The sequence below is a fragment of the Accipiter gentilis genome, chromosome 23 (assembly GCF_929443795.1).
Source record: "Accipiter gentilis chromosome 23, bAccGen1.1, whole genome shotgun sequence".
Lineage (NCBI taxonomy): Eukaryota > Metazoa > Chordata > Aves > Accipitriformes > Accipitridae > Astur > Astur gentilis.
In genome coordinates, this window is record NC_064902.1 from 13,289,221 (window position 1) to 13,306,552 (window position 17,332).

The 17,332-nt window shown below is 38.7% G+C and overlaps 1 protein-coding gene across 1 annotated transcript; it reads right to left on the bottom strand.

The window, feature by feature from the left end:
• Positions 1–6,931: 6,931 nt before the first annotated feature.
• Positions 6,932–17,296, bottom strand: CHCHD4 (coiled-coil-helix-coiled-coil-helix domain containing 4). The gene is made up of 3 exons (XM_049826534.1): positions 17,098–17,296; positions 14,893–14,991; positions 6,932–8,089 (listed from the first exon to the last, which is right to left on the bottom strand). The coding sequence occupies exons 1-3, from the start codon at positions 17,117–17,119 to the stop codon at positions 7,794–7,796; spliced, it is 417 nt and encodes a 138-aa protein (XP_049682491.1). The 5' UTR covers positions 17,120–17,296; the 3' UTR covers positions 6,932–7,793.
• Between the last annotated feature and the right edge of the window lie 36 nt (positions 17,297–17,332).

Here is a 17,332-nt window from a genome sequence, read left to right on the forward strand (position 1 = left end):
TTTTTGTACTAAAACTTCAATTAAAAATACTCAGACACTTATATTGATGTGAGGTTTGGGATCTATTTTTAACATTTTAAACCATGCAAACCTCAAACCACATGCACATTAATTCTTAAGTTAATAAACCAGAAACATTCCAAACATCAGGTTCTTGCTTCGATAGTGTTTGAACAGTCAGGCAAATGGAGAAAAGCTAATGGAGAAAGTAGCTAATAAGGCAACCATGATACACGCTATTTTTCTACTGAGCAATTCACCAAAAAAAAAAGTACATTTGGTATGACATGTACAGATTAGAAACACAAACTGAGTACAGTTAATTTTTGTAAATGGCATGTTAATTCAATAACTGATCAAAACCCACTCCTGCAAAATCTTACATGTAGGTACTTGCAGGTGCTTAATTCCCACAATATATACATGAAATTTTACTGGTTTGAGATCTAATAAGGTCTAAAAAAATACTTAACAAGTCCTAAACCTGCTCCTTTACACACAGTTGATTTGTGGTATGCAAGGTATGAAAATAGAAATGCATGACAGGTAGGTGGAAGATGCCATACCTACAAGTGCTCAGAACTAAGATAGAAGTCAGCTTGTGTCGGTCTCCATACTTAAAATCAAGCCAGTGTGTTACAGAGACTTACCCTTGCAACTCTACATTATAGTTGCACTTACTCTTCGGGGTCCTGTACAAGCTACCTTACATGTGTACTTCTATTCAGAAAACTGTACCTCTAAGAGTCAGTCTTCATTCTTCACACATTAATTACATGATAAATATTGCCATCGTTCTTTTGTCTTGCAGCTTAGTGATGAGAAACATTATGATGTACCACTTTCAAATGCACAGGTCTGAGTCTTAAAAGAGAATTTTGATCCAGGAAACTGTCCCTGTATATTGGTACTAGATAGTAGCTTTATGTCAGGTGTAATGCTTTCATGATAAGTAACGTAGGCCAATATGGGACAATGTACAGTACAAGTTCTGCTACCCTAGATCCTCAGGCCCTTGGCTCTTCTGCATTTGAAAAATTGTGAGTCGAGCTCTGAAAATACTAACTCCAATTCATTTGTAATATGGCCTTTATGAGAAAAATCACAAGCACTGAGGATATTTCAATCATAAACTGTGCAGGTAACACCCATTAATAACATCTGTACACACTTCCAATATAAAAACATAATGGTTATCAACTGGACTAATTCTAAATCAGCAGCTTTACAGACATGCTAAATGTAATGCTAACAAGCATGGCATCCAACTATCAAAGCCTGCCAACTTTTGCTTGTTCCATGCAGGGCCAAATTGGATGAAATCAGCTGGATCCAACCTAGTTCATTAGTTTAGATTCTTTACGTTGCAAGGAGAAAGAAGAAACAGCCCCTTGGGCCAGGTAAGGGAACAGAGCCACTACCTGCAAGGAGAAATGCGACTGGCTGTAGGGGAAAAGGAAGCAATACTAGTATTTGGGGGCGTATGAGAAGGGGACAAAATACAAAACAAAAGGAACAGGGTGGAGCCAGCAACACTCTTGTAACAGTAAGAAAAAGGTCAGAAACCACAGATATAGAAATGAAACACCCCTCTCCCATATAGCACTCTATATAAAGGGAACGAGTGCATTATGAGGGGATGCTTTTGCCTTCTTAGGAGACATAACGAACTGTCACATTTGGAAACAAACAAATCAACCAGACCTGTCATCAGATCTGGTACAACAAATCCTATGTCCACTTACCCTTCACATCATTGTTGCAGCATCTGGGTTAATCTGCAATGTGCAGTCACTACAAATCTTCCTGCGCTCTTTGTTTTGGCTATAACAGGGCCTTCATGTACTATCTGCTCACAGATATATCAATACCAATTTGTAATAAGCTATTTGTCAAAAAACACAAACCAAGTCAAACCAAAACCACCAACAGCAAAAACATTTCTTCTTGTTTTAGAGGTTGCCCCTCCATTCAGGCTTTGGCTGCTGACAATATTTTATGCTAAGAACATGGAATTCACTGGAGGAAACACACACACAAAAAAGAAGAAATAAAGGAAAAGTCCAAGGATTCGTAAAGAAAGTAAAGTCAGTAACAGACAGGAGAAAAAAAATCACAGCCCTACATTAGGCAGCCATGGCCATACATTCCACTCCTGACACCACTGGGTGAAACTTACTACCTCAAGTTTATCTTCCTTGAATTATAAAAAAGCTTTTTTTGTATATCAAGCAGCAAACACTGCACTCTCCGCAAGCAGGACAAAATATTTAATAATTTCAATTAAATTAGCAAATGGCAGAAAATTAAGCAATATTCCAAGCATTTCAGTGTGTTGTACAGGGTTACTTCCAGTGGATCTAAATGCATGAAAAGACTGTTCCACCTTGAACCACTGGATGAATGCACAGGGTACTTAAATCATAAACCCTTGTGCTTCTGGTAGCAATAGGTGCAAAGCCCATTGTGGGCTTTTACTAATGCTATTAACATGTTAATAGCAGCAATCTGAACTGCTCAGGGTGTCTTAGTAGAAACAGTTATGCATTGCATTTACTAGTATTTCAGTATTTTAGCAGTCTTTGACCTATTTCTTGGCCTTCATAGTATCAAGGTACATCAATATTTGAGAGGGAGAGAAGCTGCTGCTTCTTCCATGCTCAGCTACAGATCTGTAAGTCTTGAACTAGAATTCTAGTCATCTTACCCTAATGCAGTCAGAACTAGCCTACAATGAAGAATGCTAAAAAACCCCAACCTAACATCTTAATGTTTCAGGTCTTGAGAACCTCATGCTCTAGCTATGAATTCACCACCAAATTACCTAGTTTGACCTTTTAAATAACTTCACACTGATCCATGAACCTTATTAGGTACTATCTTGCATTAGTGGGAAAGAATTATAACATTGATATCATAATCATTGCTGCACTTCTCCACTCTTACTCTGTTGGGTGAGTCTTCTCTCAAGTTCTCAGTATCACTAACAAAACAGCTCCAGAGGGGTTAAAGGCAGTTGAAAAACAACTGCAGACAGGCTGGTCCTGTTCAACAAAATTAAGTCACATCCAATGAATAGAGCTGATTAAGAATAAATGACAAACTGCTGGTAGCTTCTCTACACTGTCCCACACTAACACTGCTAGAATTTTAATGAGAAGTAAAACAAGAGTCTAAGAAGCATATAATATCCTTTTTTCCTTCCCTAGGAATAAGAAAGTAGGTTCTACCTATTTAGGTAACAACTTTGCTCAAAGAGATTCATTGACGTGTGATCAGATAAGTGCCTTAGATGAACAGGAGACATCACTGGAAGGTTTAACAAGGACATTCTCAGTAAGAACTGCATAGGATATAGATCTTGTTTCCAACACTGCCCTGCCAGATCCCCAGATCCAATGATCCTTAGAAAAAACTGCAAGATAAACATCTCCCTCTAGACATACATCATTCCTGTCCAGGTGAGGGGAGAGGTCACTATCGAATCTGAAGCAAGGTCATATCTCTAGGAAAGTTACTGAACACCAGTTAGTTAGGTCTTTGAAATGCAGGCAAGCTGTACTGCAGAGAAAAGCAGAAAAAATTGAGTCAACTTTTAAACACATTCTGAAAATGCAATTTGATCTAAATTTAACCACTTTTCAGTAGTTAACTATATTTTATGTTAAACAATCACCTATAAGAGACAAGCTTTATAGGCAACCTTAAGTTGATTGCAGGAACAACCCCAGCCTAACAAGCAAGTTATCACAAGTTATATATGAATTTGTGGCCTGCATCATGCAGGGGTTCCAGCCACTTGATAACAGTCCTACCCAGCCTTCAAAACTATGGCTTGTTTCACTACTGCATTAACTGCAAAATTACAAGGGTATGCAACAACTGAAGAGGAATGATTAAAACTGGAAAATGGAAGTATTACGTAGTAATATTGTACAAGGCAGTATTTTAGGAGCAATGATAAAAGTCTGTAGGATTAATACAATTAAAACAACGTCTTTTTATTCTAAAAACTAAATTGATAAAATCCAGCTGGGATCATATCTGCCCATAACTGTTTGGGCTAAGTAATTTGTATTAAAAACATATTCTATTACATCTAGAAGTGCTTCATGCTTTGTTAATAGTTCATTTTAGCTAAACTCTAATAAATATTTAATCACACTCAGCACATCAGTTTTTACAGGGCAGAGATCAACTAAGAGGCATAGAATTAAATAAAGAACAATTATTTCATAACAAAAGCTTTCCCTCTCCCCACCTACTTTTGACTTGACATACAAAAGCACCTGATACACCATACATAAAATCATTACAGAATTACTCCATGCAAGCAATTTCTCAAAAATATTTGAAACTACTAGTCCCCCCGCAAGAACCAATAGCTTAGTGATGGCAGATAGAGAATCAAGACATTATTTATGCAGAAAATAAGACACATTAGAACCAGACAGCTATATGCAGCTCTAAGTTTTGTATCCAGACAATAAAAATGCAACTTATCTGCTTATTTCACAAGCTTGCCATATATTGCCAGGGATAAAATTATCATCTTTATTAGATACTAAAATAACTGCTGATTGATTTTGGATTTACAATGGAAGCATGCAACTATAAGAGAAAAATCATGTAAACAAAGCAATGCTAGGAAACATAATAGAAGCAAGGAGTTATATGTATAGATGATGTAACTGCATTAGTTTACATAGCAAAAAAAGAAATTCCAGACAATTTATTTTTCCCCATTCATCTAGAATTTAAAACAAGTCTACTAATAGAGATGGAAAAGAAATCTCCATGTAAATTCAGTAATACTTTCAAGGGATATATAATGGTCAAGAAAGACAACTTGACCCTAAAATTACATCATCAAAATCAGCTGCAGTCCACACTAAATAGCTTCCCCTTCTTTACTTTCAGGGGTCCAAGGAAGTGACAGTAAGCATTTACTGTTGATATACCTTCTAATTCCTCATCTTTCACTGAAGTGAAAGCTATACTACATAGTTGTCATGAACTTAAAATCCAGAAGACAGCCTGACTGCATTTTACTTCTCTTAATGTAGCAAAATACAAACTCCATGGCAAAAAGTGTACTCTAAAACTACACCAGAAAACAGGAAGGACTGGACTCAGTGTCTCAACATATAGCCCTAGTTCCTTGTCAAGCAAATCTTTATTACTATTTTAAGTTTTTAATGGTAAAAGAAAACCCCAAACCCCCCAAAAACCCCACAGGCCCGCATTCACAGAACGGGGGACAGGGGTAGTAGTTAAGGAGAAAGAGAGAGACTTTATTTCTTTTGTTTTAGTCCAAGTTACATCACTTCCACTTTTAAGGGATTATCCAGAATGCAAATGAGGTGATGACAGTTATAGTAGTTTCTAATTTGACAAGGATAGGAGGAAAAGAAACTGATAATTTCCACAAAGACAAGGATTAGAGCTATGACTTCCTTTCTCAAAACACCTCAAACACATTACATGGTGTTTTTCAGTTTGAGGTAAGGCCATTACACATATTCCATATTTGTACTGGATCTAACACAACAGGTTACCAAGCCACAGCAGAGTCAGAAAGAAGCAACTCCATCCTACACACACCTTCAAATATGTTAGATTACATGCTGCAAGTTCCCTGTATCAGTATTAGATTCAGGTCCCTAGCTACTGTAGGACCAGGATTCTTGCATTTTGTTTTGTACACAGATGCTATAAATACTGTTACAGAGGATAAATCCAAAACCTGTACAGCATTCAGGCAACGTGGGAAAGAAAAGCACAGCAGAAAAAAAATAGGAGGCAAACCGTTCTTAGAACAGAGCATCCCTTCACAAATGGCTTTTGCTTCTTCACAAATTAACGCATTGGATTTCCATTTGAACAACCAAAAGCTTGGAAGCATGTGTTGTTTTTTTTTTAATTTGGTGCCCAGTCTTTATCTGATTGCCTAAGATTTCATTTTCATGGCCCAATTGCCTAAGTGCCAAGGTTTATCACTGCTGCTTTTGTGCCCATTTACTCAGGTTAACTTGGCAGTTGTCTTCCCACACCTGAGTCACACTGAGAAGCTCTGTCACACTTGTATCTTTTAAAAGCAAAGAGATGCCGAGAGTACCTGCTATCCATGCCCTCAGAACTGAGTAGTTGTCAGCCACTTAATTGCCTACAATTTTTTTTGAGGATCCAACAGCTGTACTGAAATATAAACAGCTCAAACACACTGTAAAATTTAACAGAAATTCCCCTCAAACATTCAGAAGCATCATCACTAACACTGAAATAACTTATGCAAACAAGATACCAAAACATTATATGGAAACAATGCTGCTGAGCACTTAAGACTGCTGCCCACGGAGACAGGCAAGTGTTTAAATATTACTAGATTTACTGCACTATTGTCACTACAACTTCTTATGTTTTGGATAAGTTAACCAACACATAAGGAGAGCAAACAAAAAAAACCAAAACCAAAAAACAAACCACCAAAAAAACCACCAACCCTGCAATGAACAGTTACTGAAGCCACCAGGTACAATTTGTTTTGTAATACAGTTCTCACAGCCTACATTTTGCTAGGAAAGAAAAACAATGCAGCATTCCCTTATCCACAGGTATTAAACTATAGTGAATTACTATGAAATTATTTGCACCTCTAAAGTAATTCAAATGTTTTAATAGCTGTTCAGGTCCTCTGTAGTGCTGGTTCATGATTCAGTCTACTATGGCTACTCAAAATGCTTTACATTTTTTATGCCTTCTTGCCTGGGGCTGGGGAGAAATGAATGGGACAAGAATAAAAATCTGATAAGCTGGAGCAACTGATCTTCACAACCTACAAAGTGATTCAAAGTCTGCTTACAACACAGAAGAGTTATTTCAAATGCAAGCAGTGTTAACAAAAAAAACCACACCACAAAGACACAGGAGCTTTCAAAGAAGGTAAAAAGTATTTGCTTTTTAATATGCACTTAAGTCACAGTATCTGTTTGGAGATCATTACACCAGGTAATGTTTTCATTGTATTCTCAAAGTATTTTACAAGAGCAACAGGAGCAGGTACTAACTAAAGGAACCCAAACCCCGTGGTTTCAGAGCAAAAATAAAGCCAGTGACCAACATTCTTTCCATTCATCTTTATCAATGGTTGTACAACACATCAGTTTTAAAAATGCAAAAGCCATCACAATAAGTAAATGAAATCAAAGGAGATACGCATTTCAACATTTTTCTGGCAGTCTTTACCTGATGCCAGTAGTAAAATGCAACCATAACCCAGTAAGACCATTTGAAATTATTTTACAAATTCTAGATTTAGGCCATTTTCAGTGTTCTGTATCACTCTGGCAAAAAAAATCTGTAAGGAAAAACAATCATTAAATACAATTTCTATTAAGAGAACAGAATACATTGAAAAAGAGCAGCTATTGATCAGAACATACTGAAATGAAGACAGACCTGGTGTGCTACTGGAATTTTAGTTGAAAGCTATATATTTAAACATGTTATTCAAGTCAAAACTCAAGGAGAACTTGAAGGTGAAAACCAGCTGTTAATGTATTAACTGTGTCTGATAGCACATTACACAGTACACACACATACTCGCTCTTTTTGCAGTATTTATTTGCAAGGCTGTAGCACTGAGATTTCTCCTTTGGCAATAAATTATTTACTATGATACAGTGTATAGAACAATGGTGAAACATTTCTTGACAACTTGAGAGACAGACATACTGCAGAAGTCCATGCCTCTGAAAATGAGAAATGGAGACGACAGCCTCCTTACATCTTCATTAGCTAGATCCCTTCTCCTCTTTGGCAGCAGAAGCCTCCATAGGAGTAGCTTCCAAATCTTTGCTTGACTTCTCTTTTTCTTCATTTTCATCCTCTTGAGGGTAAAGATCGGGGTATTTTTGCATGCATTCCTGCATGGCACGGAATTGGTCCACACAGTCTGACCCCTTTATTTCTTCTGTGCTATAGTGGAAACAAGAAAAGGCTGACTTGAACTGTTCCCCACAGGGACCACTAGCCATTCCACCCAGACATGGGCAATTCCAATTGATATCTCCATTGGGCAATATCAATCCTGAACAAACAAGAGAGAAGAAAAGTTAAGCGCTCCTTCCAAAAATTGATTTCATTCAGTGAAAGCTGCTAGGCTGCAGGTGTAAGTTGAAGTATTAACAATGCCATGTTAGTTCTGTAGCTTCAAGGGTGCTAAACGCCTTTCACTTTCTGGCCCGTCTGTTTCTATCTCTGATCTGTATGATCCTTTACTGGGCGCAAGAGAGGTTAGTTCTATACCCATACCTGAAATAAGTCATTCTCCCTGTACTACAGACCACTGAGAATATTCTAAGGAAACTGCAAAACAGATCTAAGTCAAGTCAATCCACTTGCTAAACTCTGTCAAGGGAACAGGCAAGCCTTAAATCATGTCATATAAGTCATAAGAATTTAAATCCAGTATTAAGACTAGAATTCTTTTAAATCAAGTTGGACAGATGCATTTTTCTTCTTTTTTTTTAAATGAACTCTGGAATACTAATCCACAACTTTCATCTTAAAGTTTGAACTGGAAAACCAGAATTACAAAAAACGAAAATCAGTTTAATTGTAAGACACAGATTAAGTCACATGCCTCAGAACACAAGGAATAGTGAGAGCATGCCAGCCTGTCTGGTTCCCAGAAACCAAATTGCGCTTTAGATCACAACTGAAAGTGAGCTGGGTCTCATTTTAGACTCTAAACTGAACAGCTGTAAATTTCTGCTCTGGAACATTTAAAGTCATCACAGAAAAAATACAGTGATCAAATAGCAAGGTGAAGATTTAAATGGGCATGTATTCTTTGAGACATCAACTGATTTCCACAATGAAGTTCAAGCATCAAGCCAAAGAACTCATTTCCTCTGTAAGTTTTAGAAAACCTTTTAAACAGTCAGGTGTAGTAATGTAATAGAATGGACTTGGTTGTGTGGGCTCCTAGAGCCTCTAATATATTGCTTTAAAGCAATACATCTCCATTCCATTTCTCTACTTTGCACAAACATACATGTAGTTATGTTCATCTACGAAGAACAAGAGAAATACTGTGCTGTGACCCAAGCTGGTTTCTTCTCCACTTTAACGGTTTGCTCTCCTCCTCTCTAGTAGTCTTCCCGAACAATCTCCAAGGTTGAGTTTCTGCAGAAGCTAACAACATGTGCATAAACCTGAAGTTTAAGTACTTCCCCTTCAGAGGCAGGTATGACAATACCATTGTCAGAGAATAAAGTTGCATTGATTCTGATCTGAACGTGAAATTATATTTAGGGCCTGATGTAACTTGATGTTACCTGAAATACTCCCACAGAATCCAATAAGCCTATTTATTTTCTTTGTCCTGTGGTATCATGAAGTTCCAGACATATGACTCCCACTAGCAACCTCTTGGACACTAGGCCACAATATCATGAATCTTGTGTATTAGTACAGCAAAAGCAGCTCAATCATATTTATTGCTACATTAAAAGCAATGAATGGAAAATTTTACTCTGATTTGCAATTCATCAATGATGTGCTCTAACTCAGTCAATGCAGTTTGGCAGAAAATTACACTGAGTCAGTCAAATCCCTGTGTTGATCAGTCTTTTCATTATAGAAAGTAACAGCCTCCTTAGCGTGATTTAGTCCACTACACTAATACTGTCATTTTTCATAGATCATGCTTTATTCAGCAAGAGAGTTTTGCAAAATATCTGTAATAATCACTGTACTGAGAAGTTATACCTAGTACAGCACATCAAGGCATCTCTAGCTGCCTGGAAGAAAAGCGGAACTTCTGAGACAAGGAAATGAATGGCTGGTGCCAGATTCTTTATTGCCCAGGATGACAAAGCAGAAAGATGTTGATCATACAGTGTAGAAGAAATAAGGCTTGCTTTATAAACTAGATTTTGAAGTCCTGTGTTCCTCCTCACTACATCAACCATTGATTTTAAACAGTCATTTTTCTAACACTTCAAAAAGAAAAAATACATGAAGAGTTTTGAAATGTTCCTGAAGATACCACAGCAATAAAATTACTTGTAAAATAATGATTTTAAAATAAATTGTTCCTTTTAGAACGAGAACTGCCTCGTAAGCATGGAAATTTTAACAATGTAAGAGTTATCCCATAGACGATACATTTTTGTATATCACATGAGCATTGATTTGCAACTATTTGATCACTGAAATAGCATCAGTTTCAGATGTTATATGCACAGAAACCATGCTTTAAAAAAAAACAAAACAAAAATACAGATAAGGCAAGCATTTCCTCACTGATAATTACAGCAGAATGCACACCTCAATGACTAAGTGTATCAGCTAGCTCAGAACACAATTAAAATGGAAACAGATTTCATCCCTCACTCTCCCCGAATCATAAGTCTGCAATAGATAGGATTACCAATTTTAATTAAAATTGAATTAAAGCTTCTTGCAAATGCAGCCTGAACCTCACTGATCCAGTGGGTCATAATCTACTTGAGCCTGTGCTTGGGGAAGAAAAAACAACCCTGTTTTCATCATAGCAGATCAAGGCTTGCATTAGCAATTAACTGCTAACATCACACAGCCTAATCTCTCTTAGCTCATGGGATCTGTTAGTATCATGGATGAAGGCAGGCCCATCTGCATTTATGTCAACACTTGTGTTTGTACTTGCTGTAATGAAGTCCCACTGTTCTGAGAAAAGTTTCTTCCCTGATATACGACAAACATTCCAGAAACAAGTTTATCTGCCAATGATTCACAATGTAAGATGACAGACACATAGGAAGCAGGATTGAGAGGGACATCATCAGCCATAAAACAGTCCAGCATATCTGATCATTCATCAAGTTCTTTCTTAAAAGAATTAGGGTTTTTGCTTCATCTGTGGAAACCATTTCAAAACTGTCGCTAAAATATGATGACAGGAACAGTCTAGAAAAACAGAGAAGGAAGAGGACAGCAACAACCCATGTTTGAGGTGCAATTCCATAAAGCACTTTTAGCCAACTCTCTTAATCACAGCTGTAATGCTAATAAAAATTACTTTTCATGCATAAAACTCACCAGTGCCTTCTTCATATAGGCCTAATAAAATAAGAAATTATTCTGATGGGAGCAAAGATCTCAATGAAAACTAGAGATCTTTCACATTTAAATGCTGCCATCTGCAACACATAAGACCAGAAATAAGCTTTAGAGTGAGAATACTATTTCAAAACTGCTGCAAATGAATCCTTAATTTGCTTCCATCAGCCACAGCTGTTAAAAGGCACGTACAGTGAACTTTGAGATATGCTGTAATATGAAATGCTAGCTTGAACTTGCCCTTTTTTTTCTGCCTTCCCATTTCACACAGCTTCATTTCTTTCAATGTTTTTGGCTTAAAGTGAGCCATTAACATTTTGCCTACCAAAATCTTATAACTGATAGAAATAAAAAAAGAATACTGTGCAACTTTATTTTCACCCAAAGGAAACAGAGCACAAGTTTTCCTGAGTGATCTACTGACTAAAGTAGACTACTCAAAGACTAATGTCTGTTAATGCCTGAAGCAAAATAAGAACTATCCAAAAATACCAAACTACTTGTTTATCTTAACTATGAAAAAGGCCCCTACAAAAAACCCAAAACCTCAAATAAAAGTTTCAGCTGTATTAGAAAACAATACAGATTATGGTATATCTATATAATAAATCTATTCTTTCCCAGATATGACTGTTCTGTGTATAGCAAAGCAGAAAAGATGAAAAGAGTCATTATAGTTAATTATGCCACAGAAGTTGAACACTGGAAACCAAGTCTTCTATTCAAAGTAGAAGCTAAATTAGAAAAGCCTGCATATTACCTTATGTACAGCAAAGCCCTTTCTAATTTTCTTTTAAATAAAAACCACATGAGCCAGAGCTTCTGCACTTCCACATTTCAAAACATTTTGTCCATATGTCCTTCCTGCCCACAAATTTCACTCCCATTAGATGCAGCTACATTCTGTGATATGTCAATTGCTTCTGTTTTGATCTGATGCGCTGTAGCCTGAGATCATTCAAGTGAGAAGTTTTCAGAGAACCCTTAAAACATGGCAGTAACTTACCGCACACTAAGAAAAAAACCCCAAACAAACCACAAAAAAAACAAAACCCAACCCAAACTTATTAACTGTATTTAAACAAAGTTACAGTCTCTTGTTTTGAATCACACAGACACGTATTTTCACTGTAAGGTGTCCCTGACATAACAAGCTTCTGGCTTTCTCTGTTTTCTTCCCTGCTCCATAGTTTAGGGAGCAAGTGATTTAACATGCTGTAAATACAGGATTGCTAGGGAAAAAACCACCACCACCTCTCCTCACCATGGCCTTTCCATATCTAGCAAAATACACATAAGAGGCATCAATGAATATGGCTTTTAAACAAGGAGGAACTGGCTCTTAATTTTGGCTAGTTTATTACCCAAATATATGGCACAAGAATATATATTTGTGGTGTATGTACAACCAGAAAAAGAGTAATTTGGGTGGAGGAGTGGGGCATGAGACAAAAGGATGAGAATCCCCTCTTTAGAGGTACCAAGAGAATTGTTTTCTATGTTCACATTCCAATACTCTGTAGTATGTCTGTTATGCTAGATCTGAGATGGGCACCCTTCACTTTCCTCTTAAAAGCCGGTGTCAAACACAGATGCTTAGTTATAGAACCAACATGCATCCACATGCTGTTGCTAGATAGACACCTTTTACTAACAGAATATTTATCACCAAAGACCATGAATGATTATAAGGGGGAAGACAGGTGAACTTTAAACAACCACATGTAACAACAATACAGACTGCATACATGAATTTACTTAGCTAAACAGCAAGCCACTTTGTTTAGCTTTACACCACACAAGGTGACCTAACAGTTCAGTGAATGATAAAATCTCCAAGGGTTGGTATGTTCTCCAGATGCGATATCTAGAAAAAGCATCTTTCTTTGCTTTATTTTGCAAACAGTTTCCAGTTTTTCAGAGAAAACAGAAAGCCACAGGACACAGAAAAGGAATGGGGAACTTAATTCCACTATCTGATCATTAGAGGCTGTTAACTCTTCATTTAACAGACTAATGATGGATTTTAAATTTGCTTAAGACACGATTTAAAAAAACTCTAACTTTGTTTCACTTCCACGTAGCATACTGAGCAAATAGTCTTAAAAATGAGCTCTCCACAGACACTGTTTTCCACCTAAGGATGAACTACCTTACATGAATCATCCGTAGGTTCCATCTTCCATCCTGGTCAAGACAGTAACAGATATTAGTGCCACGTAGATTTTATTGCCTGTAGGGGTCTGTATTTGAAATCGTTAGGGGCTGAAGCACCATTCCCATTGTGAAGATGATGACAAATCCCAAAGCACAGACTGTTTCCACTAAACAGGCAGTTTGGATATTGGGTCTTAGCCAGTAAAACAACCTATCTGAAAATACAAGGTAGAAGAATTCCTGACAGATACTAAACTGCAGCTTTTAAACATCTTTCTGAAATTGGAATTCTCTCATTGTTCTCGTTTGGGCCATTATAAAACTGGACGGACTCATCACTGCTGACAAGCAAAACTTTTAGATATAGCCACTGACTACATACAGTTGTAATGAAGCCAAGATAGGCAGCTAAATGCAAAATCATTTCCACACAAATCTGTGTATGAAAAGTTATTTTAATGACATAGGAAGATACAGTTCAAATTAAACTACATACATCAGCTAACAAAGCAACCCTGTGTGCTCCAGTGTCTAAACTGTGCTTAAATACTGCCCTCTAAAGGTCACAGAGCCACTTGCATAACTTACTTCCTAACAAAATTTCAAAAAGGGTAAAAGATTTACTTCAATCTGAGTTGAAAGCAATGAGATCACTTCACACAAAGTGAAGAGGCTGAAAAGACCTGTAAGCATAAAGGCAATTAGTAAAAAAATTAACCCAAATTCACAGATGTTTGTGACAACCATGAACCATGTTCATGGGCAAAATTTATTTAATCATCATGATAGGAAGATATTTCATCTACGCATTAGAAACAACCCAAAATATGCTCTGTGCAATCAGAATATTACAAGTCTTGGTCTCAGAAATATTCTTTTCTCTTAAATCTCCATTTGCAGGTTAGATCTACTTCATGTAAAAACTGTCATCTTCACTGAAAACTAACTTACATCTTTTTAAGGGAAAATGGTTACAGCTGAAAACCGAGTAATTTGAACTTACATGTAATGTGCCATTGAAAGATACTACTACTAGTTATTGATTATATTGCCACTAGTATAGTACAGGATGAGTCAGGTATAATTTATATTAAATCAGATATTCAGAGATCACCATGTTAGGCAATTTCAGCTGCATACAGGCAGGTGAGCAACTCACATCCATAACAGTCATATGTAACTCACTTCAGCTTCTCTGAAAATTGCACTTTATCATTTAAAACAGTGAAAAAACAACCATAGTTTTCACTGGGTAAGCTCTAACTTTGTTAATAAAAGAAAGGAAGGAAAAGCTTTTTCTGGCCATCTCTGGCTACTAACCAAAACTATAAGCCATCAACTGATGTATTTGAACAGGCCATTTTGAAAGATCATTAAAAGTGTAGGAAAAAACTCCACTGTAATGAAAGCATGTCATTTGTGATGACCTAATTTGGAAGTTAAAACTGCTAAGAGTTTGGGTGTTTATCTACTTAACAACCAGCTGCTGTCAGTCTTCAAAAGTAAATGAATAATTTGTTTCTACTTCATACGAGGTTTGTTTTCTGTTGTTTTTGCTTTTTAATTTTGTTAGAATATGATACATGTGATGCATCACTCCTTATTTCTGTTCTGCTTACTACTGACCTTGTTCTTCATAAGGGTCATCTGGGTCATCTGCAACCAGCTCAGCACTGCTTGGTGTCTCATGGTCCTCCTTGGTCGCAAATATAATTCTGTCTTTTCCTATCATATAGGAAACAACAAGCAAAAGTTCAGAGAAAGCTGAGACAGGAGGAGTCATTTACAAAGCTGCTCAACACCACAAGGTAATGAGATATTCAACACGATGCATTAATAGTGAATGAATTCTCTTGTACTTACCAATCGCCTTCAGTTACAACAGTTGTTGGTTCAGAGGAACACATACATAACTGAAATTCTATTCTTCTAAAGTTCCAATTTTCACAGCAACATACTGTAATGGCTGCAGATCACAGTACAGTTCATTGAACTGTGAAGTTAAAAGGCTGTTTCCAAACAAGCTCAAACTACTCTGTTATCAGGACTAACCCAGATGAAGGGGTTCAACAAAAAAAGGAAGAGCGAAAGAAAAACCATACTAAATTACAGTAAAGTGTTCAATAGGATACTTATTAATGAGCAGTACTCTTCATTAAAGACTAGTGTAATATTTTACAGTAATTATCTGAATTAAATACTGAAAAGCACCTTAGTGGTGTAGAACCAATGTTCTGTGAACATTACCAAGCATAGAAAGACAACACAGTGTACTTCCTGCTCTTGTGCCACTCTTGATTTAACAAAGAAGTTCTGTAGTGGGACGGGGGGCAGGCTTGACTAGAAAGCCAACTAGAGCTTTCTAACAACTCTGTAATCTGAGGCAGACACAAGCAGGAAAGAACAGCCAGCTGAAACTCTTCTGAACACACAACTGAGTATTCACTGAGTGGGAAAAAAAAATGGTAAGTTCCCCAAGAACTTCCTTTCATTCTCTGAATTCATAAAGGCCACTACAGTGACTTGGCATATTAGAAGTTAGTATGTTCTTGCCCCTCAACATGACCTTAGCCAGCAGATGTTCAGTAACTTCCTTTATTTTGCTCAGTAACCAATAAGCATTTAAACATGTCTAAAAAACAGATAAATCTAAATTCTTTTCAAAAGGGAAACAGTTTTCTGTCAACTCTGCATTGTACTCCAGCAAACTTTACAATGTAGAATGTCCAGCCACTTCTCATATAAAAGGAACTAGAAACATATGAACTCTAACCCATCACTATAATTTTGTAGGATGCCACAAGACAACTTATAGATCTTGCAAAGATCCAAGATGCTTGCTAAAACAAATAAATTAAAAACATAAAGCGAAGAGATCCATGGGTTGTGACTACCTCACCGCAGTTTATCACCAGCATTCAGCATGCCAAAGTTTGTAACTTCAAAATGGCATTTAGAACGAAAGAATGGCTTTTTTCCCAGTTTGAAACCTTACATTTAGTCACTTTAAATTACTTAAAGGGCAGGGGGGAATATATCCCCCAGATATCAAGTGGTCAAGCCTCCTAAATGCCACAAGCTGTACAACATAATACCTCGGACGGATACAGAAACATAAAGCTCGCGCTCTACCTACCCTGTCCATCTACCGTGTTTTCCTTAAAAAGGTAAAAAAAAAAAAAAAAAAAACAAAAAAAAAAACCACAACAAAAAACCAAACCTCTGGCCGCTTAAGCTAACGCTGGTAGAAATTTAACCCCTTCGGGAGGGTGCCATTCCGCGCCGCGACAGGGAGCACGCCCGCACGCCTCAGCCGCTCCACAGCAAAGCCTGGCGTGCTTAAAACAAGAGCCCCGAGGCGCACGGAGGCTGAGCTCCGGCCGTTTCGCGGGGATGTTTCAACAACCAGCTGTAGGGCGGCACTCTCTCACCACGCCCGCAGCGACCTGCTGCCTGGACGCGCGTCCCGCACACCGCCTCGCCCCGGGGCGCCGCCGCAGCCAGGCGGCTGTGGGGACCCGCCAGGCCGCGGCCCTCCGCGCCCTCTCCCGCCTCACGGCCAACCGCTCCGCCGCGGCTTCCCGCCTACCGTGAGGAGAAAGGTCGGAGGAGGGAGGCGAGGCGAGGCAGCCCTCCCGCCTCCCCGCCGCCACAGGCGGCCCGCGGGCGGCTTTCGCGCCTCTTCTCCCCTCAGGCTGCAGCCTCCCTTCACGGGCTGAGGTGAGCGGGCAGCCGCCCCGCGTCTCTCCCACCCCCGCCCCCGGCCGCCTCAGGGCGAGCCCGCCCGGCCTGTCCCGGCGGCGTGACATTGGGGAGGACACCCGGGCGCACCTTCTTGCCGGCAGTAGGACATGGCGGAGCCGTCCGGTGCCTTCCCCCGCAGCGCGCGCGCAGACTTAGCCCCGCCGGCGGCCCGCCGCCCCCTCCGCTCCTCCTCTACCACCGCCACAGACACGGGCAGCAGCGCGCCGCTCCACGCTATGACCTCCCGCCTCCGGAAGCACCTTCCCTGCCCGCCCGGCGGCCGCTGACGCACCTCCTGCCGACCGCGGCCAGAGAGCCGCCG

Coding starts and splice junctions, on each gene's coding strand:
- CHCHD4 (XM_049826534.1), bottom strand. CDS start 17,119: ATGTCCTACTGCCGGCAAGAAG. Junction 14,992..17,097: donor GTCCTACTGCCGGCAAGAAG/GTGCGCCCGGGT, acceptor CCTATATGATAG/GAAAAGACAGAATTATATTT. Junction 8,090..14,892: donor TGACCCTTATGAAGAACAAG/GTCAGTAGTAAG, acceptor TTGTTTGTTCAG/GATTGATATTGCCCAATGGA.